Source organism: Leptopilina boulardi, unplaced genomic scaffold (assembly GCF_019393585.1).
Source record: "Leptopilina boulardi isolate dan_hultmark-lab unplaced genomic scaffold, ZJU_Lbou_2.1 LbouV2_223, whole genome shotgun sequence".
NCBI classification, from domain to species: domain Eukaryota; kingdom Metazoa; phylum Arthropoda; class Insecta; order Hymenoptera; family Figitidae; genus Leptopilina; species Leptopilina boulardi.
This window is the reverse complement of record NW_026137778.1, coordinates 1450607-1477953: the sequence shown is the minus strand read 5'-3', so window position 1 is coordinate 1477953 and position 27347 is coordinate 1450607. Positions and strand designations below refer to the sequence as shown.

The 27347-nt window shown below is 25.8% G+C and overlaps 1 protein-coding gene across 3 annotated transcripts in view; it reads left to right on the top strand.

Annotated features, from left to right (window-relative positions):
- Positions 1–27347, top strand: part of LOC127279846 (glutamate decarboxylase) — a 67486-nt gene that overhangs the window by 18060 nt on the left and 22079 nt on the right. Inside the window, exons 1-4 of one of the 3 annotated variants that reach the window (XM_051302470.1) lie at positions 14247–14455; positions 15069–15153; positions 15322–15412; positions 21111–21347. In XM_051302470.1, the coding sequence (XP_051158427.1) occupies positions 15097–15153; positions 15322–15412; positions 21111–21347 (385 nt within the window). In that variant the 5' untranslated portion in view covers positions 14247–14455; positions 15069–15096. Of the gene's footprint in view, positions 1–14246; positions 14456–15068; positions 15154–15321; positions 15413–21110; positions 21348–27347 lie in introns of those variants that run through there. The other 2 variants (XM_051302469.1, XM_051302471.1) reach the window with 2 other exon arrangements.

Sequence of the window (27347 nt, the reverse complement as noted above, 5' to 3'; positions counted from 1 at the left end):
TTTACTATTCAAACTTTTGTATTATTTAAAGTTTGAACATTATTCGATTTTAAATCTAAATATATATTATAAATACGACAATTATTTATACTATTTAAATGATTCTTTTGATTATGATGTTAATCATTTTTCTAAATCTGAATAGAAGAAATTTTCACATATATGTTTTTTGAATATTTATTTGTTTTCAATTATTGAAAGAAGTATTTGGTAAAGAATATGTGAATTTTAAGTTGAATATAATATTCAGATTTAGAGTTATTTAATTTTTCTAAATCGACTTGAATAGGAGTACTAATTTCTTCTCAATAAGGGATTGAGAATTTTATTATTTTAATTAATTATAATTGCATTCATACCATATATATATAATTTTCATGAAATATATTCTAAAATGCCAGAATATTTACAAAATGATAATTAATACATTATACCTTAACATTTATATTATACTCATTATTCACTCTTATTTTAAATAAGTTTTTATATCATAATGGAAGACGTGGATTTTGTGTTTTATAACTTACATATAAATATATACTTAGAATATCTATTTTTACGTAAATAATTTTTTATATATCATCGTTTCTAAAAATATTTAATCTAATATGAGAAGTAAATAAAATTTTACAAAGATTGAGAAAATTTTTTAATTTTCTCTTTTGAATCTGAATCATTGAAAGTTACATTGACTTCTTTGAGAAAAAAAATGTTAGTTATTTAGAAATACTGCTTAAATTTTACTTTTTGTTACTGATAGCAGTTTTATCCTTTTTTCCTAGTAGACAATTGACAAGAAATGTCTGAAATTTTATTTAATTTTTAAAATTGTGAGCAATGTATAATCACTGATAAAGTCAATGGAACATTCACTAATTCAGATTACTAAAAAAATTAGTAACGATAAAAATGTGCTATAATGAATTAACAAAATTTTTACCAGAAGAATAAAGATTATGGATATAAAAAACATATGCTGTATACGCATGATATAAATTATATAGCACATGCATTTAAACTAATAATTTTCATGCTTTTGATTATTGATTTACTTAACGGATTTTTCGTAAAATATATATACTGACTAGATTGAACTGAAATTTTTTAGAGAAATTCTAAAAACATAATAAGAAAAGTTTGCTATGTGTAAAAATTATGATTTTTTGTTGAATTAATTATTAAAAAATACTTGGTAATAATAATAATTTATTCAAAAAATATCATAATCTTCGCTCCTTCCTTATTATTTTAAATATTTCTCCATAAAATTCCAAATTCTTTTAATCAGGTGTTATACGAGAAAAGAAAATCTAAATCAGTGAATTTTTTCTTCACTGATTTAGTTTTTAAGAACATAATAATATATTCAGTCCAACCAATTGGGGCTTGATTGAGATATGTTTTCATTGTTTTTATTTTTAAGTAGTACAAAAATTTGTTGTACCAGAAAATATTAAAATTGGATAACTAAAGATGGTTTCTAAATTTTTTTGATAAGGAATATCACTTCACAAAAAGTTATTTTCGTCTAAAGTAAAAACTTTACTAAAATACAAAAATAAATGAAATAAATCTCTAATTAAATCAAATAAAAATTGAAAAAAAGATAATTAATTAAAAATATCACATTTTGCACCTTATATGAAACATATGATTGTGTATACAAGGATCAGAAATAATAATATCAACTATTTTTAAGCGATATTTAATTTGATGATCATCCATGTTTGTCATTGGTTATTTTTGAGATTCCATTAACCTCACGTTGGTATTCAGTTTTTTCACTGCTTCCATAAAGTATGAAATAGTTTCTCGATGTTTGATTCCAAAGCTCCATTTGTACAGTTTTGAAAATAGGTGATGCGGATAACTTCCATACGATTCTGCACTGTATAAATTAAAACAAATGAATAATATATATGTGTGCTTGAATTCTATTGTTATTTTATAAATATAAAAATTGTAAATATATGTATATAAATTATTCAAATATTTATAAAGATTTTATATATTTTGCATAATCATACACGGAGAGAAATCTGTTACGAATATCTCACAAGACTTACGCGTGCGCTTTTCTCATGAGCTTCATTTGCTAATATCGCAAAGACTTGTGCTAATTTTACACAGCTTGTGCGAGTTTTGCTCGGTAGCCATGAAAAATCAGCATGGATTTCTTGCAATTTACGCAAGATTGTGTCTGTGCTATTTTCGAACGGTCTGCTCATGCGTTATTAGTAACAGATTTCTCTCCGTGTAGATCGCACTTGTAAACAAAAATTGGTTCTCCTTCAATGAAGTAATTTTTAGATTCTTTTTTACGATAAGATCTTTTTTATCTCAAAATTATAAACTGAGTGTTGGTGGAAGTCATTTGACAGCCCCTGACAATCAGTTTTAAATTTTAGAAACTTGACTTTGGAGAGAATAATTCTGAAAAACTTCCCTACATTTAATATAAAAAAGAAAGCTCTCACCAATATAACACTGTTTAGAATTAAGAGACAAAAATGCATTTTCTCGGCTTATAAAAGCTCGTCTCTATACCCTTATTTTCTAGAAGCTTCTATAATTTATATTACTATAAGGTAAATATTATATTACTATAAGGTAATTTATACTATAAGGTAAAAGCACCAGTACCTATGGACAAAGAAAAAATTGGAACCAGTAGATGGACAGTAGCAAAGAGAAATTAAAATAGCCCCCAAATTAAGCAAAAAAAAATTTGAGATACTCTTTAGAGAGTTAGCTTTTAGGAAGAATAAAATTTATTAATTGTAGGAGCAATAAAAATTATATAAAACGATTCCTCTAAAATTGCTGTCGAAGTTATAACCTGCCGCTTATAAAAATATGTACTACCTAATAGTTGGACAGTGATTAAATTTAATTAACACGTCAAGTAATTAATTTATTTACTTTAATTACATTAATTAGTTTACCAATTAATCAAAATAAATAAATTAATTACAATTTAATAATTAAGTACTCTGAATTATATCTGAATTGACTGTTCAAGTTAACCTAACGCTTTATGTGTTGTATACCTAATGGTTGGACAAAGATTGAATTCAATTAACTCAATCATTTTAATTAATTTAATTAATATAATTAGTTTCATTATATTTTAATTAAATTATTTAATTTATTAAATAATAATAATAACTAAATAAATAAATTATTATTTATTTATTTTACTTATTTAATGTCCAATTGTCACGTCATCGTAACAATTTTGTTATAAAAAAATAATTATTATTATTATTAATAATTAAGGTCAATAAATAAATTAAATAAATAAATATTTATTTTAAAAATTAATTAATTTTTTAAAATAAATAAATATATTTATAAATAAATAATTGTTTTTAAATAAACAAATACCTATTTGTGAATAAACAATTGTTTATAAATAAACAAATATATTTATAAATAGATAATTATTTATAAATAAACAAATGTATTTATAAATAGATAATTATTTATAAATAAACAAATGTATTTATAAATAGATAATTATTTATAAATAAACAAATGTATTTATAAATAAATAATAATTTATACTTGAAAAACAATTGTTACAAATATTGAAAATATAAATAAATAATTATGTAATTAATATTTAAAAATAATCAATATGTAAAATTGTAATATTTCTTAAAGTTGTAATGTTCTTGATATTTGGAATTATGAAAGACGATCTACAAACAAGGAAATCAACATACAGAGTCACCAACACATAGAAAAAAGCAATAAACACTTTTCGTGTCTGTGAGGTACCGATTTTCAATCTAACCCAAAGAGGTGAGCTGGTACCGCCTCGAGAAATACATTGGAAAATATAACTATATATATAAAGGGAAACCTTTCACTACGAAGGCAGTCCCAAAAATTATACGTACGGAGTTCATGTGTTAAAATACATTTCTAATATATACGGAAGTTAAAAATCTAAGTTTCAAAAGTGACACCCATCAATAAAGAACTTTTACGAGTGGTCGTAAAAAATCAATAGAATACCGAATCAACAAAACTCACGAAGAAAATTTGGAAACTCCACCACAATTTAAAATAAGGTAGCCTTACGAAATCTTATTAAATAGATTTCATAATTGTTTGAATGTCTTGTAATAATAATAATTGAGAACATTCAGCATTTTTAAATAAATAATTTGCATATTGTATTTTTTTTTAAATTATTCATTTAATAAACCTCTTCCCAACTTAGTTAATTTAGCTAAGTTAAATTGAGGAATTAGAATAGGGAACAATTATAAGTTCAGCTTAGGTAAAATTAAAAATTATTTAAAATATGACATAACACAATTACTGGACCTTATCATGTCCAACTTCTGCTGCAAATGTGCAATTTCATTATTTCATGATCTTAATTTAATTAAAACATCTATTATCAATAATTTTGCCTAATTATTTTCCTTTAAAGGTAAATAAAACGAAAATACAAACATTTTATAAATTATATAGAATTATCAGAATTCCCCGATAAATTTAAAACCCCTTCAATAGAGTCCAGGTACTGGTGCTTTTACATTACCTCTTACGTGTGCTTCCGTATATTTCTTGACGCCAATTTCGACCTCTAGTTATACATTTTTCACGGTGTCTTTTTTTGGTAGCCAATTATATTCAAACTATTTTACTAATGACAAAGCGATTCTTCTCTTTCTATTACCGTTTCTAACGTTTGCCGAGAACCTTACCATATTGTTTAGTTGTCAATCATTTTCCTTTAACTGAATTTAATTTCTTAAAATGTTTAATATTTCAAAAAAAATAATTTTTTAATTATTTTATTTTAACCATAATTTTTAAATGATTTTTACTTTAATGATTAATAAAATTATATTAAGTTATTTTAATTTTTAGCAATAAAATAAAATAATTTTTATTTCTTTATTTCATAAATATTTAAAGAATCTAAAATTATATTTTGTCAACAATTTTTATATATTCTTTTATTATATATTATACAATATAAAATAGTTAAAATTAAACTTAATTAATATTTTTTTTACTTGAATTTTATATCTTCCTTCTCTTTCTATTATTCTTAATATTTATTAGTTAATAATTTCTTAAATACTTTATATCAATTGTAAATATTAATTGTTGACTATTGAAATACCATTTCAGTTTACGAAAAATTAGTACCGTCAACTGGGGTAATTTTTTACATCCCTGGGGCTATTATGAACAACGATACATTTTATTGTGTAAAATATTTATATTAAATTATGTAATTTATAGTATTGCGACTCTTCTATCAAACATAATTCGATCTTCCATCATATGGATGAGTATTTATTTACAAATATTTAACTAAAAAGCGAAAAATTAACATAAATTAAAAATTTCTGCCTTTCTATAGAAAATGATAAATAAATCAATCTTTTTGGATTTCATTTCTGTCTAATTATTTTGTATTCTAACTGTTGGGACTTAATTTTACCTGAAAGTGAATTCCAATCTATTTCATTTTAATACTTTCACAAACTATACTTAATTCTCTAAAATTCCTAAATACTGAAGTCTCATTTTAAGTATATTTTCAAAATTAAGTATTTAATATAGTACAGCTGATATAGCTGCAAGGACAAGTTGTTCGACTTCTGCACTGAAAATCGAAGGTTCAAATCTTCAGACCGACAATTTTTTCTCTTATAAAATTTTAAAATGGTATTGAAAACAATTGAATTTATTTTCAATTACTCCAAATGATTAGGTATATACAAAAGAATTATGAAAAGAAATGGAATTTAAAGGAATTAAAAATTTTTAATTCTTGATTTCTCGGTTCTTACTGGGTATATATAATATATACATAACCTATAAAAAAAGTTTCAAAACTTTTAATGGTATAAAATTCGTTAAAAAGATAAACAAATAAATTTTTGAAAGAAAATGTTTAATAATAGTGGTAATTTAAAGCACTTTAAACATGAAAACAAATTTTTATTTTTAAAAAATTTATAAAAAGTATAGTATCAGAATAACCCCGATTGATACTTTTATAACTATACAGCAAAACATTTATTTGTTAATACAAAGTTAAAAAAGGGCATTTCCCTAAGTGAAAAAAAATTAATAACCAATTGAGCCACTGTCTAAAATTCATGATTTTTAATCTAAACCTAAAATAAGATTGATTTATTATTTTTTCCGAATTTAAAAATTCTTTATTTGAGTCTAGAAATTTGATAAAAAAAATTTCTGATCTCTTAGAGCAAGGTAGAATTTGTAAAATTGAAAATGAAATACACGTTCTGTTCTGGGCAATATTGTACTGATTACCATATAGATGATGGAATTCATTACAAAATCTCAAATAGTTTGGTTTCAGTTAATATTGTATTTTAGTATTATCTTAGTGAGAGCTTTTCGTGTAAAATTAAAAATACACCTTTAGTTGTGATAGATAATAATTAGCTGTATCAACAAAACAACTTAGTAGTGACAACAAACACTAACTGTGAAGTATAAACACATCTAATTATGAAAGAAAATTATTATAGCTGTTAGGTAATAAAAAAAAAAATTTCTCTATATAAATCGAGTTTACCTGTCACAGATAATTTTTGTTGTCATTCAATTTATAATATAAATATACACACTAACGTACCTCAGCAATCACTTATCACATACGTTGCAAGGAAGATTTTTTGCTCTTTAATTGTATATGTTGATTAAACATAACAAAAAGAAACAAAAAAAAAAGAAAACAAAAAAACTAGTGAAAAGTTAATCTAGCTTATAGATAGTTTATTCACAATGAGCTTGAGAAGACTAGGATGCCCGATCCTCAACGAGGCTTTCGTCGAACTGAGATACACTCTTATTTTATAGTAAATAGTCCTGGTCTTCCTAAGGTGATCTTCCAATGTGAAATGCGCATGTCGCATTTTCCTATGTGTACATCCCACATCAGCCCTAGAAGCAACACCCACTTTTCTGGCGTCACATGAAAGTGATGGTTAATCAATACACACCAACCACCCAAACTTTGGACATTGTGTGCTTAATAAATTCCACCACACATTTATGTGGATTCTTGGTTTGGTATTCACCTGTTTTTACGAAATCCTAATAAATCAATTTATTAATATAACTTTTTCTGATCTCAATTTAAATAAAAAAATGAATTTATATTTTAACCTGAAACTAAAAAGAAATAAGTAAGGTATTTATTCTTTACTCTCTAAATCTGAATTAGTAAAAATGTTTACTAATTTAAATTAGTGACTCACTTTTTGCTTCTGAATTAGTAAAATTTTACTAATTATTAGTAACTTTTACTAACAATTAGTAAAATTTAACTAATTCTAAAGCAAAAAATGAGTCACTAATTTAAATTAGTAAACATTTTTACTAATTCAGATTTAGAGAGTAATTTTGTGATTCATGTAGATGAGAAAATTTACAAATATCAGATCCTTCGGTCCCACTATCTCTGGCTTGTATCACGGGAGTACTGTAATAAATATTCTTATCATGTGTATCAGAATAAGAGTATTTAATTCACCATATATTTCCAAAAAGATTCCTCTTTATTAAAATGAAAATTGCGTGTCACGTTTTTAAACTGGATACACGAAGAGGTTTTTTTTAATAATAATAACTAATAGGGGGGGGGGAGGGGATTTCACGTGAAATGGGAAAAAATGGCTTTTTTCTTGTAATTATTTTTTTTCTCTCAAATATCAAAATAAATTTTTTTTATTAATATCGGTTTCAAAAGATTTTTTGATGCTCTTTCGATTGGTAATATGCATTTTTGAAAAAAAAAATTTTACCAAATTAAATGAGACCCAAACATAAATTTAACTTTCTCGGAAAACGATTTTTTTATTTTTTTTTTTAATTAATCGAAAGCTGAGGCTTTTGCCTACAAACATATATAGTTGAAAAAACGTGACAAGAATGTTTAAATATTGAAAAATAGTAAAAAATTATTAAAAATGGGCAAAAAAAGCAAAAAATATTAATTATCAATATTTGAACATTCTTGACCCATTTTTCAACTACATATTTTTGTAGGAAAAACACGATTAAAAAAAAATCGTACCTTTCACCCCGAAAAAGCTGAATTTATTTTTGAGTTTCACTTTTTTTGGTCAAAAATTTTTTTTTCAAAAACGCATAGTACCTATCGAAAGAGCATCTAAAAAGCATTCGAAACAGATATTAATAAATAATTTTTATTTTGATATATTTAAGAAAAAAAAATTATTAAAACATGCTGTGTACCGTAGAATCCCAAAACTTTCACCCCCTCTCCCTCGGAAAATATTGGACTAAATGAAAAAATATTTTTACCAAAAATTAACATCTATGTTTACTACAAATGCCCCAAGTTTAAGCCTGATCGGAGAAAAATTTTTTGTATCTTGATCACTTCACCTGGGATCCTCCATATATATAAGCTATAAAATTTAACTTTGCTAAAAATTATTTTTAAATATCTTAAAATTCATTCATTTATAATAATATATTCTAGTTGTTCCTGTTTTAAAGTTGATGCAAATAAAATTTTAATTTTTTAATTAAATAAAATTTTTATTTAAAATATAAATATTTACTGTATGAGAGAAATATAAATATTTTTTCCTCTGGAGTTTATGTCAGACAGTAAAAATGTGTTAACAACGTTGACAGGATGACGAATAATTTTCTGTGTATATAAAGATATAGTTTAATTCATTGTAAACAATTTAATTAATTTTTATTAGCATTTGATTGATATTGTTATAAATTGCATTATTGTTTGATTATTTTTTAATAACATTCATTCGTTATTATAATAATTAATATTTTATGTGTTGTTATCTTGTTGTTTTACTGACATTAATTGTTGTACATTACATTGTTGTTAAATTATTTTTATACATTATATTATTATTTAACTTTTATTGACATTTAATTGTTTTCTTTCAATTATAATTTTTTTTTTGATGATTTATTAATAATTATTGTTTATACATTCCATTAATGTTTAATTGAATACATGTTCGAATCCAAAATATAAAAAGTGATTTTTTATTATTCCTAAGTAAAACTTTCGTTAATGATATGAAGAAAATAAAAGAATTTAAAGAAAAAAAAATTAAAATCAATTAAATCTATTCAGAACTCTTTTACTCGCAATCAAAAAGGGTTAATTAATTTACGATGCCTCACTTAAACAGATTTGAATACCAACGTTGGAAGTCATTATTTAAATTAGGATAAGTGCATGAAATGCCTAAGTACCTTAATTGAGCTCTGCCACTATTTAGGTGAGCCTTCATTATTCAGTATTCTTTAAAGGATGAGTTGAAAATTTTGTCAACTCTTTTACATATATTTATATTCGCTTATTTTAGACATTTAAATGCATATATTGTATAAAATTAATTATCTAAAACTAAACATTATTTTTTTCTAATTATAAAATAAATGCAAGTCCGTCCATTTTACTTCTTTTTATGAACGATACTAATAAGGAAACAATTGAAAACAAATTTCAAACTAGTTGAATTAATTTTTTATTCTTTGTAAAAGTGGACAATTTGAAGACCGCATACAAAATATATTGTTCAACTTCAAATAGGTGAGAGACATGAATCAATGGAAATAGAATCAATAGTACTTTATGTTTTATCACACTAATGAGTTCAAAACGAGTTATGACCGCTTTGACCATAGTTCCGTTTACTGTGAAAGTATATATAATACATTAATGTGAATTTGAAGTGCATATCTATATATGCGTGTAAAAGAGGACCATATACACAAAATGTGGTATATTTATACATATATATCCGTTTGAGAGCTGTGAAGGTCTCTTTACACATAACCTCATCCCTTCTAAGGTCGGAGGAAATATTGATTAAATCCTCTCGCGGCCATATTGTCCCGCATCCCCATTGGCCGACGTCCATTTTGTCCTCCAAACCCCCTACCTCTTCATTTCTCAAAGTCTGTACGTTACGGGTCGAGGAACTCTTGGCGCAAGCGTCACAGCAATTTCTAGCTGTTGTTCCGTTGGCAATTGCATTACCGCCAACGGTAATGTACTCCTATCACCGAGTTTTCAGGTCACGTTACAAGTCATTATCATTATTTTATCCCGTTAGCGACATACGGACACTTCACCTTTTTATTTTTCTACTTGAAATAATTTTATTATGACAATTCTTTTGTTTCTTTTTGTCATTGATGAAATTATAGGCATTTTTTAAGTTCTATAACAACCACATATGAAAAATAATTGAAATTATGACAATAGATTGCATATATGAAGATTAGTTGTTATTTGTTACACTTTCAAATTGTATATCTGTTTGTATATACGCAATAATATTTCATTTTGATCTTTTCATTTTGATGTTTATATTTTTAAAATATGAATAATTTACTTTGTATTTTTTAAAATATTAAAGTTATATTCGAACAAATAAATGTCATGGTGCATTTTTTGTTGTACCTATTCTTTTGAACCTCAAAACGATAAAATTACTTTTCCAGATTTTACGTCTGTTGAATTATAAAACAAATTTCTTGATCGAATATTGTTTCAATATTTTGACCAATATCAGCCTTTACGTAATAATGTTATAAATTTTAAAAAGAATTGATAATATCAGTAGAAGAAAAAGTAAAAACATACCACATTAGAATTACAATACAACATATAAGGAAAGTGAAAAAATATTAATTATATCAGTAGAAGAAAAATTAGAAACACCCAGTCCCAATTTTGGAAACCGACATGCCAATTTAGACACATTTCCATATATAACGTATTTATGGACATCTGCATATAACATGGGACATTATTGATTTTATCCATCATATAAAAACGATATTCGCATTAGCATTGTTACAAAAATAATAATCTTTATTGAAATCGACATGTTTCATTTTCATGCAAAAGTTAAATGCTTTTAAATATATATAACGTACGAAACAATGTCGTTTTAATTTGCTATTGTGCCATAATTGGTATACCACTTTCCCAAAATTGGGTCAATCAGAAATTCAGCTTTCCCACATTAATATTGTACAAGATTATAGTATCAATATGATATTAGAATCTATCTTCACGATAATTTTACATTATTTTGACAATAAAAAGTAAATCAAAATCATCATTAATTGAAAAACTAATATATAATTTTAAAAAGTTCTATACATCCAGAGAAATCTTTTATCTGTGTTTATTTGATAAAAATTTTGATTTGTTTTAAATAAAAAAAAAATTATTTAACACAAATAGAATTCTATTCCAGAGCAATTAAATTTTTTATCATATAAAATTTATTTGAAATACATAAATATTTATTTGGTTCTGAGAATAAAAATATTAATTATATCAGTAGAAGAAAAATTAGAAACATTTGCAAAAAATATATATATATTAGAATTAAATAAAATTATATATTTATTTTATATAATTATATTTATTTGTATAATAATAATAATTATTTGATCCAAATATTTATGTTAATACTATCCGCGAGAAAATTCAAGGCCCCTGAAAAATGATAGACTTTCACTTTGAATTATCCTTTAAAAAAAATTGCTAGGAAAAAACAGAAACAATATTTGGAAAGCTTAGAATCTCACAAGCTTGTATACTTCAGGCCGTTTCTCCAAAAAAAATTTTCTTTCTGACAGGCGCAAAAATAGATCAAAATGCACCCTATTTTTTGTTACTTTAGAAATTACCTGACTTTGCATGACACTTTTATATGAAAATCTTCATTGAAAAAATTTGAAAAAAGTATCATTTATTCATTAAATCCTTCGGAATAAAGCCATTTTTGAATTTTTAAAAAATATTAATTATTATTGTTTTTATTGTAAAAAAAAGAAGACAGTGTTATTTCTCGATCTACTGGGCCGATTTTAATGAATCCAATTTCTGTGCATAAATATTAAACCCAACAATTAATTCAATTTGTTGGAAAAAGTGTAATTATCGTTCTTTTCGCGATTTTGGTCATTTCTGTAGACAGTTTTTTTTCTAGGAACAGGTGAAAAAAGGTAGCGGTAGGCAAAATTTTCTTGAACAGAACTATTAAGCCTGCCATAAAAAAGATTCCGGCCAACTCTTATGCCTGGACTCAGAATTTTTTTCACGAAATATTATTAGTGCTGTATATATGTTGTGACTAAGGGCCCAAAAATCAAAATTAAAGTAAAAGTAAAAATAAAAAAGATAAAAGTAAATATGATAGTGTAAGTGAAAGAGGAATTTTAAATGATTACACAATCGCATCCAAAATTTTACTTTGGTAGTTTATATATTTTTTATTAAAGAATATACAAATTTTTTTTATAAAAAGTGTTAAAAATGTATTTTTTTTCATTTAAATTATGTAGAACAAGAAACCAAGAAATATTGTATAGAGGAATATATCAACAATGGTATATTCAAACGTGTCTATATAGTCGTTATTGCTTTTATCTGGATATAGTATATCTATAACGCTTCCGTTCTGCTTTCTATAGAGATGAATATACTTTATTCATATAGTTATATATACCTATACAGTATTGTCCTTCATCGTAGTAATCCTTTAAGTACTATAAACGTCACAGTTAACCACACTGAAAATCCTACTCTCATCTTTCTCTCTTTTGTTTCCCCATGGTTTCTTTTTAACCGCACAATGAAATTTCGCCGATTTTTCTATACAGACAAAAAAAATAATTTTTAAATATTAATAATTTCTTTATTTATTTTTATAATAATGTCTTAATTTATTTCATTATCTTGATCAACACGAAATGATTTATATGGGTTGTTCTTCAAATAGAAGCATTTTTATGTTTTTGTATTCAAACAATTTTTTTTAAATTAATATTATTAATTAATTTATTAATTCAAATTTTCGTCGAAATTTTAAATATTTAGAAATTGCATTTAAATCAAAATTAAAAATTTATGGGTTATGTTATCTAAATCGTTTCCTTTGCACAAAAACTTTTAATTTTTGTTTTTTTTTTTACTTTTGTTCCGATTCTTTGTCTGATTCTTTTTCAACTATGATACCATATAAAAAGCTATAATTTTTTACATCAATTTAGTGGAAAATAATATTTAACAGCTGAAAAATAGCATTTCGGTATACATCATATCCTCTGGATATCAAACTTATGTTTAGAAAAATTCAAAATGGCGGATTCAATATGGCAGACTAGTTTTTCAAAATTCATCGGATTCACTTAAAACACGTTACTCAGAGTTTCTTGTAGTCACTGCTTGTAAACTTGAAGTAGGTTTTTTAAAATTCAAAATGGTCAATCGAATATGGAAAACGAAAAAATTAAAAACTAATCGGATTTGCTTGAAACTTGCTATTTTGGGGGTTTTTGGGTTACTTATTAGGAATTTTATATCAGTTTTTTATAATCCAAAATGGGGGATCCATTACAGATGAAATCTTTTTAAAAAATGTAGCGGTTTTATCTTGAAACTTGTTAATAATGGGTTTTTAGAGTCATATTGGATCCGCTATTTTGAATTTTAAAATACTGACATCTTTATAATCGTCGACCCATAAAAAGCTCAAAAATAACAAATTTCAAGAAAATTAGATTACTTTTCAATTTTTTCGTCTGCCATATTGGATCCGCCATTTTGAATTTTAAAAAACAGTTACCAAAATTGGTAATCAGCGATCTTAAAAACCCACGAGTTTTAAGCGAATCCGTTGCTCTTTAATTAGCAAAAAAATTGTTTTTTGTAAAGAACAAATAAAATCGAATTTCCACTTAGTTTTGAAAAAAATCCCTTCCTTGAAAATTTCTGAATAATCATCCATATATTTATACAATACAAGAAGAAAAATGTTCGTTTAACATTATTGAACCGATTATTAGCTAAATGAGTATAAATAAAAGTATGACCTAGCTATGTAAATGAAATATCCATTTTTCTTCGTATACTATTGAAATTCATAAAAAAAAATGTATGTGTGGAAAATTCTTATTGTAGATGTATATATATAAGTATTCTTTACATTAGACTTGAATTCGATGGATCTCAAAATGTTTGAGCGTAAAGTTCTGGATAACCGTCATCGTATATGTCGTTCCAAAGTAGTAAAAACACCCCTCTGACGTCACGCGAAGACCAACTATTGGCTCATGGGAAGCCCGCCCGTTTAACGCCCACGTGATTTCCCACCCTTACGTAACGACCACGCCTTCTCACAATCATCCCCCGCAAGCTCGAGGAGAAACTGGGTCAGACAGACCCCAGGCCGAATAACGCCAGACGGTCAGGCGTCGCTAGTCGCAGTCCCGCGGATACCACCCCAAAGCCCGTCGTCGTCGGAAATTCGCTCTCTCGTCTTCCATCCTTATCCTCAAACACTGTCCTTGTTCTCATCTTTACAAATATTTCGTGCTCGTTAATCCAAAAGCAGAAAAGGACAAAAAAAAGGTGAGTTTCATTTTATTGATTTTCACACACTCATTTTATAAAAAACAGATTTTTTTATATGTCAAATTTATGTATCATTAAAGTGCGTTGGTTGCCCCTAATTCGTAATTATATTAGGATTCATTGTCGAATTGAAATATTTGTTTTGAATATTATGTGAAAAAATAATATATTAAACAGAGGAGAAAAAAAGAATAAAATTTAAAAATTATTTACATACAGGGATTATAAAATTTTGTTCAGTTTGAAAAGAATAAAAAGATAAACATATACCAATATTGAAATACATCAAAAGAAATTTTCAAAATGACATTATTGATTTAGAATTAAATGTGAAAATTTTCTTGACACTTGGCAATAGAATTTTTGCATTATTAAATTATGTATATACAAATTTTAGTTTTCTCATTTTATTTTGCATTTTTACATAAAAGTTTTTTATTTTTAATTTAATAGTGAATAATGTCCATGTTTCTATGGTCGCTCTTGTCTCTCGAACTTCGTCAATGATGTTCCTTATTGCTTTGCAAAAAAAAAAAAAAAATACGAGTAATTTTAATTGAAGGGTTCAAAAACGTGTCTTACACGGAACTCTTGTTATTGACTGTTGTAGGAACTGAGGCGAGGAGCACTGCAGAGACATGGATAATGTACAAATGATCGGCACTAAAATCACAGCAATCAAGGAATACTTATATGTAAGACCACTATTCATCTCATCTCACCATGCTTTATCACATTATTTTATATTCACTAAACAAGTCTTGTTATTATTATCCCGTATTTCTAATATTAATTCTACTATTTTATATATTATTTTATGACAATTTAAAGTGATTAACATAAATTTTGTTTTCATTTTTCAGAATTTTGCCAGGACACATTCCCCAACCAGAATCATGAGTTCCGAAAACACATACTCCCTTTCTAGGGAGCATTGCAATCTTAAATATTCTGGTGAGTTTTTTAATATAATTGTACAATTGTTATGCCTTGCACGCATGTCATTAAATATTTACAGTGGCCGAAAGTAATTTTATAGAATATTTTATTTTATAACTTAATATTAATTTTAAATATTTCTCAAATTTCTGTTCGTTTTTTATATACTTATCATCTTTTCATTGGCAAAATTTTACATGATCTGAACTTATTATTAAAATTAACCATTTCATAGAACAAATTACGTGCAATATTCTGTTTCCTAATCCAAAATTCCTAAAATTATTAAATTTTTCTAATAATTTTAATTAAAAATTGTAATGAAATTTATTTAACATTATTAAAATTTTAATTTATTTGTTTTTTATTGTTACTGAAAGCTACAGATGGATTAGTCTCTATTTGTTATGTTTATATTTAACAGGGTAGGGACAAGGTAGGGTGTCAATTTTTCCAAATAATTTTTCCCAAAAGAATTTTATCAATGAACATTTTTTCAAAAATTTAAAATTTCCAAAATCAATTTTTTACAATGTTTATTTGTTATCTGAAAATTTCGAACGAAACACATTCCACTGCAACTTCATGTTGCTTTCCTTTAAAAAATAAAATTTGCGACTGTAGTAAAAAATTATTCGATGTAAAGTTCTAAATTCTTGTAAACAATTATGACAGAAATAATTCAATTAAAATCTCACATCAATTGCTTTTTATATTATAAACACTCAAATATGTCTGATAAGATTTGTTGGACGCATGTTATGATAAAAAAGGAAGCTAATACAGAAATAATGCTTAGACAATAAAATTACAACTAGAACAGAAAATTAAAAGAGGAATTGATGCGAAGAAATTGCAAGCTCAGGAACAAATTATTAATACTGTTTCGACATATCGCACAATCCATGTTTAAAATGTAGATGTTTTAACGTATTTAAGAAGTGTCAGTTATAACGTCAGATTCTAAATTTCACACTTTATTTTTGGAATATTTTTTATTTGAAAAAAAAAATGATTTGTGACCTGAACAGTTAAAAGAGACCTTACGTCCGAAAAAAATCGATTCTTTATTGATTGGTGATTCTGATAGAGAAAACTTTTTTCTATCAGAATCATCAAGCAATAAAAAATTGATTTTTTCGGCTGTTAGGTCCTTTTTATTACTGTCCAGGTTACATTTGGTAAATAAATTTTTGGAAAAAAATTATTTTGGAATTAGAAAAATTAAAATTAGGATAATTAGATTGACTTTAATTAATTGAAATTTTTTTATGTCATCAATTAAATTAAAATAAATTAGAATATTAAAAAGAATATTAATATTGTTTATTGCTGAAAGAACAATTTTGTTCCTCTATTGTAGAAATTCTATCTTGAGTTGTACTACTTACGCATGTCTGCCTATATATAAAGCATGTTCTACTTACTTCACTTTTAAAATTTAAATCAATGACTATTGTTAAATTCCTTTTTTTATAAACATTTTTTTAGTTTTAGTAGTTATACTTAATTGGTAGACCAACATTATTTTGTTGTTATTTCAATCTTTAACTTATTTTTATTTTTCTAATTTTTATTTACTTATATTCTTCATTATTAACTTATTTTCCTAATATAGATTATTATTACTTTTATTTTCATAACTGATTTGAATTTAATTAATAATTCTTTAATTTTAATTTAAAGAACATAATTTTTTTCATAATTTTAATTTTGAGTTTTTATTTAAGTTCTAATATATCTCGAATAAATTGTAGATACTTTAAAAACGTACCAATTTGACCTATATTTGCGAATCTTGTATACGACCTTCCTGTAAAAATTTATTGATTCTTGGCAAATATTTGGAACTTTTGACTTCGAAAACTAAAGAGAAAAAATTTGTTTGTACATGAATAAAAATTTGTAAATAAATTAAAATGATCATTTAAAAATAAATTTTGTAGAATTTTACACTTCTTTTTTATCATTAGAAAAATTACTTGAGCTCTCTTATGCACAAATTCGTTTTTTGAAAAACATTAAAATTTCGGGCAAAAAACTACAAAAAATTTTGGTCTAAAAATGCAAAGTGCTCTAAATCAGATAATATCGTTTATGCTAATTATCTTTCAAAATATTGAAAGGTGAAAACGGAAAATTCTTTTAATTTCTGTTATTTTTGAAAAAATTAACTGAAAACAAAAAATTTTTATTCTTTATATACTTTTTATTAATTTTAGACGCATTAAAAATGGTTTTTAATTATTTTGCCCTGAATTTTAATTTTTTCAAAAAATTTATTTAATTCAAATACTCGGTTACTTGACTATTATCAAATAAATATTTACTTGAACCAAATAATTTTTATTTGAACCAATAATAATTTCTGTATTTAAAACAAACACCATTTAATTGACTCAAATAAAAATTATTTGGTCCAAGTAAATATATTAATTTCATAATAATTTTTTATATTTTTTACATTTTTTTATAATAATCAAGTAACCGATTATTTGAATCAAATACCTTTTTTATTATACAATTTTTTATTTTACATGAGCAGCATAAAAATTATGATTTTGTTAGCTTTTTCTGATAAATATTTTAGGAAAAAGATTCTGATACTAAAAAAAATTGTATAATGTAATTAAAATGATTTAAATCAGGAGTAACATAAAATCGTATAATTCCGTCGATTTAACCATATATTCTAATTGAACTTGAAAATTTGTATCACTTTTGTATAATTTTCGTCGCACTATATGTGACGCTAGGTAACAAAAAGGCACCTAAGCTCCCAAAAATCTTAGGTTATGTTTAGTAACATTTCTATCTCTATAAAAAGTTCTTCTTTAATTTGGAAAAATCAAAAATAGATTTTATTGAATATTTTTGGATGTAATAAAAACTTAAACATTAATAGTTTGTATAAAAAGTTGATCCTCTTTATATATTTTTATTTAAAAAATCAAAAATATACTCTAAATTTTTTGGAGTTTAGGTAGCTTTTGTCGCGAAGCGTCACATATATTATAAAAATTAATTTTTTGTAGAGAGCTTTAAAATTGATATAAAGTAAAAAAATTTTGACTACAACATTTTTGTACCTATCAATATATATCGGAGGAGTGAAAGGGTGCATAGTAATAGAGGATTTAGAACTACACTTAAAAATTCTGATTTGATGACTGGTTGAGGACAGATTACATACCATATAGGGGGATGGAAGGGTTCGTCTTTGCTTCACAATGTTTGCATTTTGGCATATGCCGTGGCGCGATAAGGGCTGGTTCGTGCCGTCGGACAAATATTTTGCATTCAAAATTCTCTTAATCAAATAAAGACAGTGGAATTTAATTTGAGGTGTATCCCACATACATACGCTTCACTGGAGAGAAAAAATTAAGTTATTATAACAACATTTTTTTTTATTGAGACCATTTTTGATAGTCAACAATATTTTTATATAGTTAATTTAAAAAATATTTACTTGACTCAACAAAATGGGTCGTTTATTGGTAGCAATATTTTTTTATTATAATTTTTAAATATTTTATTATAAATAATCTCTTAGAATTCAATACAATAAATTTTTGTTAAAGAAAATCTAAATTTTTCTTTCTAGTCTTCATAGAATGGTTGAATCGATCAAAATTGCATAAAAATTATTACGGTTATTAAATGATTTAGTTGCAACAGCAAGTTTCGTAGATTTTTCTAAAATGAAAAATTGTTTAACACTTAACTGCCCTATATTTCTTTTATCACTATAAATTACCCTTATAATACCGCTTGTAAATCGAAGGAACTAATTCGCATCCAACCCCTCCAAAGAAGCTTTGATTAAAAGCGGACCTATATATGCGAGGGTCTTAAACACAGCTGGCGCCAAACAACCATACTAATAGTGAATGGTTTAATATGATTGACGTTCAAGTTGTGAAGTTCATACAAGAGTTCTAAAAGATTTTATCTATACGATAATTTTTTTAATAAATTTTCGTAAATGCTGTGCTTAAAGTTCTGAACGTTTAAATGAAACCAAAAAAATTTGTTTACTATTATTTTTAACTTCTAATTTTATTATAAACTATTGCATTCTACCACCTAGAAAAAAGTTTTTGTTGATTTAAAGAAATTTGTTTTTTGACTTGTTTAGTTATTCATTCAGAATTAAATTTTCTTTAAAATAAAAACAGCGTTTTTGATTAGAAGAAAGTTTCTTTGATTTAAATAGATTTTTTTGAATTAAAAAATTTGTCTTTTAAAACAAAGGAATTTTTGCACTGATAATAGAGTCAAAGAAATAGTTTTTTAATTTAAAACTGAAAATTTCTTTAAATAAAATTTTTTTTGAATCAAAGAAATTTGTGCTTTAAAACAAAGAAAATGATTTATTTGATTCAACAAAAACTTTAAATAATTTATTAAATATTTAATGTATATTCTTTTATTTTTTTATTTTTATTTTAAAAAGTTTAGAGACCAAAAAATGATTTCGTTCATTTTGCGCTAAAAAATTCAGGCACATTTTAAATGTTAGTAAAGCATTCGAAAATTTCAATCTTCTATTGCATTAAAACAAATCTTTTTTTTTCTACAAATCTTTGATTTGTTGGAAGATTTATACTGTCCTTATATTGAATTAACAAATTTATCAATTTCCTAATTCAACTATATATCTTTTCATTATTTTCGGTCCAAAAACCATAATGGGGATTTGACAGTATATACTGTAGACTTATTTACGCTTCACGAAAACTATAAAAGAAAAGAGAATGTCGAACTTGAGGGCATAGATTGATGGGGTAAGATTATAGGCCAATCCCATGGAAAGAAGCCTGGGATTTTCCTTGTCTAACCGACGGCTCAAAGAGGATACAATATTTGATGTTATCAATTTTTTTACTGTTATAAAATTTCTTCACAATTATTAAGATTATTATTATGAGGATTATCATTTCATGTAGACATATATACTATTCACAGAAAAAAAGCTGGACTCATTTCTGTTGCACCTCAGAAGATCTGCATCAAAATTAGTTAACAGCCAACTTCAAGTTACTCAAAATAGAAAAACTTAAAAAAAATAGGTTATGTTCTACATTGTGATATTTTCATATTGGTAGTACTGCAGAATCTTGTAAATTATATAAAATAAATATTAAAGTAAACTATATACGTTTCCTAACCTAAAAATTAATGAGTAGTAAAACATGTATAAGTTAGAGAAGAAATCAACGAAATAAAAAAAATTTGCAGAAGATGACGTTGTTATCATCCCACCAAACAAGTGAGAGTGTGTCATTGTAGGTCTATACTTTCAATTGTTTGATGAGGTGAAATCATACTCATATCAACATAAAATTTATCACCATAAATCAGATACAAAAAAGAAGATTCGGGTGGAAGAAAGAACAAAGGAAGAACAAAATTCATCTATGTAAGAAAAAACACAAAAATTCATGTTTGTTTATAATGTCTATGTTTTTGTTTGTCATTGTGCACGAAATAATCGTTTCTAATACCTAGATACCTACTATTAAAATAATTTTATGATACCATAATTTTTCAATCATTTTTTATTATTCCTTAATTTTCAAAAATTCTAAAATATTAAAAATATTGTAAGATTATTAAGAATTTTTCTATCTCGAAAACAATAATACATATATTTATATATCATCTGCAAATTGTAAACTAATTTTTCTTATTCTTTCTTTACTATCAGATATTCTGCCTCAAAATGTCGAGGGATATCCAGCGACAAAAGAATTTTTGATGAAAGTAGTCGACATCTTACTAGATTTCATTAAGTCGACAAATGATCGCAATTCGAAAGTTTTAGACTTTCATCATCCATCTGAAATGATACAGCTACTTGACTTGGAAATACCTGACACTGGAGTTACATTACAACAGCTTCTTATTGATTGCTCAACAACTTTAAAATATCAAGTAAAAACAGGTAATTATTCAAAAATAATTTTCTCACAGAAAATTAAAAGGCATTAAAATAAGCTGCAACGCTTATTTTAATGCCTTTTATTTTTCTGTGCTTTCATTAAAATTGTTTGGTAATTTAATTGCGTTTACACTATAGAAAATTTCAATCTATTTGTGCATTCTATATTACCTTAATGACAATTAATTAAAAATATCTAATCCAATATCGAACTGAAGTTGTACTTTAAATACAATTTCATTTTCATCGTAAAATTTTAATTGTACACAATTAGAAATTGTAAAAAAGTGCCTAATAGAGGCAAAACAAAAAATTGCAAACATACTTTTCATTTAAAAAGTTTCTAATAAACTGAATTATAATTAATTCAGGAAAATATCACAATTTTTGCACATAACACGTGACCTAACTTCTTTAAACGTTCAATCAAAATTTTAATCTAAAAAAATTTTTAGAAATATTTTTTGACAGTTTTAATTTCTTTAATAAGATTTTTTAAAATGTTATTTTATTGTATTACAACATTTCTTATGATTCCACTTTTTCTTAAAAAAACAAAATGAATATTAATAGTCAAAAGGTATTTCAATTTTTATGAAAGAAAACATCGTTTTAGCGCTAACTTCATGCCATATCACCTTTACTATACTACTTGCAAGTAGTTAGTGTACGTCAGACATAGGGAAAGAAAGTCCCACTGCACGATGATATTACTACTTGCGAGAAGTATTAGTACGGATGGCAATTCAAAGCATTTTTTTTACATCTTTTAGCTCAAAATTTTGAAATTTTTTTAAAACTCTCTAAATCTGAAGTAGTTAAAAATAACTAATTGTTAGTAAAATCTTGGTTGACTTTTTGCTTTACTCTCTAAATGTAAATTAGTAATTAAATGTTTGACTAATTATTACTAATATTAATTATTTTTACATAAATCAATAAATCTTGTAAATTATTTTAAAGCTAATGTTGACTGTTATTAATTATATTAGTGTAAATAATTATATATTTTTTTAAATGAACTGATTTTTAGAACCATTATGTTAATAATTAATATACATATAATATATAAGTATATATAATTAATAATAAAATATACATAATATATTTATTACTTTCTCGTTATCATTTATATAATATAATATATTTTTATATAATAATAAAATAGTAAGAATTATTAATGTAATTATTTAAATATATATTTTTATTAACATAAAAATTATTTCAAATAATCGCGCCATATTTAACTCAGCATGCGCATTTGCTCTGCGCAAACACATCGTGCTCCAGGCAAAAATGAAACAATATGACGCCATTTTATGCCGTGAACAACACTATCTGCATAATAACGTACTCAGTTCGTTTGTAATTTAGAAAATATATTAAAATGTAAAAAGTGAGATAATTTATTTGAATTTAAATTCCACTTTGTATTTAATGTGCAATTTGCCAACTCTCTTAAGTTTTTATTTTATAATTTTATGGAGTAAAATTAAGATTTCAATGTTATAAAAAATGTACAATACTTAACTGTATAAATAAATGTTTCTTTCAGATAAAAACTAGTTATTTTATTTTTACTATTATATTAATAATTTTCTACTACTGAATTAATTATTTTTTTACTATTTTATTAGTGAATATTTACATAACCTAAAAGTGAATTTAACTAATTCAAATTTAGAGAGAAATGAAATTTAATTTCGGGCAGATACAAAGAACTTAAATTTTTTATTAAAATCCAATGATAATAATTTTATATAACATATAATGATAAAATATTATAACATGTAAGTGAATTGATCAGAATTTTAGACAGGGAAATTTAACGGCTCGTTGTCTCTCCAACTAACGCTGAGTGAATAGGGCGATAAGTCCGCATATTTTCATATTCAATTTAGCATACGCATTCACAGGGGAAAAGATAAGGTGACTATAAGCATACTTTCATTCCCGTTCACGATCTATAGTCCCCTTAAGGAAATCCTGCAGATAAGTAACCTAGAGAAAAAAAGACCTTAAAAAACTATCTACTCTCAGTAGGGAAAGAGATTTGGCAAACAGAAACATTTTTGAATATTACAAAATCAATTTTGTTAAAATAACTATATTATTTGGGGGCATTTCACGTGAGATTTTCATTTAAAAAAATTTTTTTTTTACTTGAACATTTTCTTTTGAAGTTTTTATGAAAACACAAAAAAAACCTAATCTCAAAATAAGTAACGTGTACCCCTCACTGCACCGGATATTTAAGGATATCCTTGGGACGTCCTAGGGATATCCATTTGATTCCGGCGGTTTGGATATCCTTAGGATATCCTTAAATATCCGGTGCTGTGAGGGACATCAAGTAGATGTCGCCACGTTCTAAGTCGTTTAACATTGGCTCATTTTGAATTATAAAAAAATGAGTTCAGATTTTTTCAGTGAAATACTTATTTTTTGATTTGATAAAAATTATGGAAGTTATGATTGTAAATAAAATTTAAAAAAATATAATTTATAATAAAAAAAAAATAGTGAAGATTGTTTGAAATTGTATAGTCGACAAATAAGCTTATCAGAGCTATACGAGAATTACGGAAGTCAACCACAAATCCTCCTCGTTGGTTCTCGCGAAAGTTCACTATCTCGGTTTGGATTCGATTACTGGCTTGAATAGATGCTAATGCACAATGGCTAGGACCATTGGCAAACACCAAAGCTAACCAAACTTAAGCTAGAAATCTAACCAAACTGAATCGTCCGATGCCAGGGGTGTCGCCCTTTTGCTATTGAAAGACGTGTGCTCGATACGTGCAGAGACCAACAAAAACTCGTTATTAGATTATGTACCCCAAATCTCAATATCTCTGTTGCACTTTTTTTTATGAACCATCTTATCTCTTTCTGTCATATCTATAAGCAAAAGAGATTCCTCTCACTTATATTTTACATTATCACACCATCTTTCAATATATTTATAAAAATAATAAATGATATAGCGATAAGACACATTTCAAAATACTTTTCAAAGATAGATTTAAATTTTAAATCTACTTAAAATTTTTTAAAAATTTATATTTATTTACCTATTAGAATATCATTGGAAATTTAAAGTTGCTGGCAATTAAATTTGGATTTAGCGATCCAAAACAAGTTTGGAGGAGAATACGATTAATTTGTTCAATGTTTGTCCCGTTACTAAAAAATAGTAACACGTTACCGTTACTTTTTTTATAAAAGTAACTCGTTACCTTTACTTTTTTGACAGTAACGCCGTTACCGTAAAATAGTAACATCGTTCTTTTTCCAAAATTCTTATAAGTTTTAGGTAAAAAGGCACCTATATATCTGCATGGTAACAACATAACATTAAGCATTAATAAGTGACATCACATCTAAATTACAAAGTAACGATAAAAGTAACGATTTTTCGTTACAAATTACCCAAAAAAGTAACTTGTTACCGTTACTGTTTTCAAAATAGTAACGCGTTACCATTATTGTTATCTAAAATAAGTAACGGTAACGGTAACGAAGTTAAAAGTAAAGCGTTACTTCCAAACACTGGATTTAATGAAACTTTCCATTATTTTGAATTTTTTAAATCTAATGTAAGTATCGTAATCAGTTATTAAAGGTATTTAGGGTCGCTGAATCAAAATTTAATGTCAGAATTAAAAAATTAAAAATTGCTGTTTCAATTTTGACGTTCTAAAATGGTGGAAATTTTTTAAATGGATGGAATTTTTTACTTCTGGCATCAAATTTGGATTCAGCAACCTCAAAAACCCTCGGGTTAATATTTTTAGACAAATACGTCAAAGTTTTTTAAAAAAAAATTTTTTTCTTTTGTTTAAAGAATTTTTAAATATCTGTAAGCGGAATTAGAATTAGGTGAAAAACAATTAATCACTGACAATATACAGAATCGTCTTAGAAATTCCAAAGTGGATACTCTCAGTGATCTAGGGGAAGTCAAAAAATAGTTTTGTGGCACTGATGCACGTGGCATAAACCTAGGGTGGTAAATTCAATGGGATCGGTGTAATTAAGAGCCATTTCTACACGATTTTCCCTTTTGTAGGGTGGAGTGAAACAGTAAATAGGGGTGAGCGTCAGAAGGGCCATCCATACCCTACCTGCATGCGTGTATGTTTACGTATAAGTTATGCGTGTCTGTGCGTTTAAATAAAAAAATATTTATTTTTATTTACATACTTGAAAAAAATTAAATTGATCCGTAATTTCCAAAAAAAAAAAACAGTTTAATTACACACTTTTACAAGCCGAATTCTAAAAAACAAATCAGTATAAATATTCTACTATATGTTTAAAATTAGTTTAAAGAATAATTTAATTTTCATACTTAGTTACATAATAAATTCGTTTCCGTTTATTGTAACTGGATTTTCATGTAAAATTATTAACTTACATATAAAATATTAAATCCTTCAAAGTACTATATTAAAACTGTATTCTGTATAGGTTTTCTGTTTTATAGATTGCATGATTGATTAGTTGGTACTAGAGTTGAGCCTGGGTTACACACTTCTCTTCATACAAATCCTAAGCCCCTAATTTATCACTGAGCGGGGGTCTGTTCAAAGCAGGTCTTCCCGTTCGACTTTTCTTTCTTTACTTTCCTCCCTCTCTTGTGTGCTTTAAGAAAAAAAAAACGATGAAAATGATATGTAATATTTCTTACTAACTTTTGAAAGAAAAATAATTTGTTATGTAAAATTCTATTCATATGAATTATCACTGAAATGTTTCCTACAATGAAAAATTCTTTAAAGATATGAGCTTTAAGATATTCGTACAATTTTAGTGCAACATCCATACTTTAGTGGAAGATTTTTTTTCTAGCAATTAAGAAAATTATGATAAATTAAAGGTTTTAAGAAAAAGAAAACATAATTTCTTTGAACTAAATAAACGTTTGCAGAATTTTAATTTCAGTTTTGCAGTAGCAGAATTAAGGTTGAGTTAACATAAAATTTTATTGTTACAAACAAAAATTTTTCTGTGAGTATAAATCTCTTTTTCCCTGCATTCTGTGATAGTACAAGATTAAGTGTCTCAAAAATTAAATCATTTTGTTCTTATTTGTTCTTTAAACTATAAAAAAAAATTCGTCTCGGAGTTTGAGAGCCTCTGCAAACAATCTAGTCGTGCAGCGACGCGTGTGACGCGCAAAATGCGGGCGCTCCGGACCATCGACCCTCGACCCTATGAAGCAAACCACCCCCGCGAGATCTGGAAAAAAGGACCGTCTGCGTTCGCCCTCTTGGTACAATTCGCCCCACCGGACGCGTGCCTCGATCCGCCAACCAAGATAATTGCGAATAACAGTGCGACAAACGGCTCGGATAACACTAGTCGATATCACGAGCCAGGGAATTCTTATACATATTGCCTCAATGCACCCTACAACATGTGGTCAGCTGTCTTCTCAATCTCTACTTCCTAAGAGCTTTTGCCAAATACAGGAAGTGCGCTTTCATTCACCGATATATATATGTCTACGACGAAAATTTAATTATCAAAGAATATTATTATTAAAAAGAAATTAAGATATAGGCATATTTGTGGAACATTTAACTTTTCAGTATAAGAAAAACTAAATTATATCATATACACGTCATAAGTATCTGGGGGGGGGGTTAAGATGAATTTTAACTTAAAATGATCTCTGAACGATATACGAAAAATAATTTTTTAAGTTAAAAATCATTTCAAAATGTTATTAATAATACAAAATCCCGTGTAGAAATTGAAACATGGTACAGATCAGGACCAGATTAGGCGAAATATGGCCCTAGTTAGGGAAATGATCAAATGAAACACCTTACCTGAACTGGGCCTGACAATACATTTTGAAATTAAGGACCAAATAGGGTTATCAAAGGGGCCACAGATGTCATTATTTTGTTTAATTAATTCAGTTAATAACCTCTTTCCTGTCATTAACATTATTAAAAAAAAGACACGTTTGTATGTATTTTCTAGCTCAGC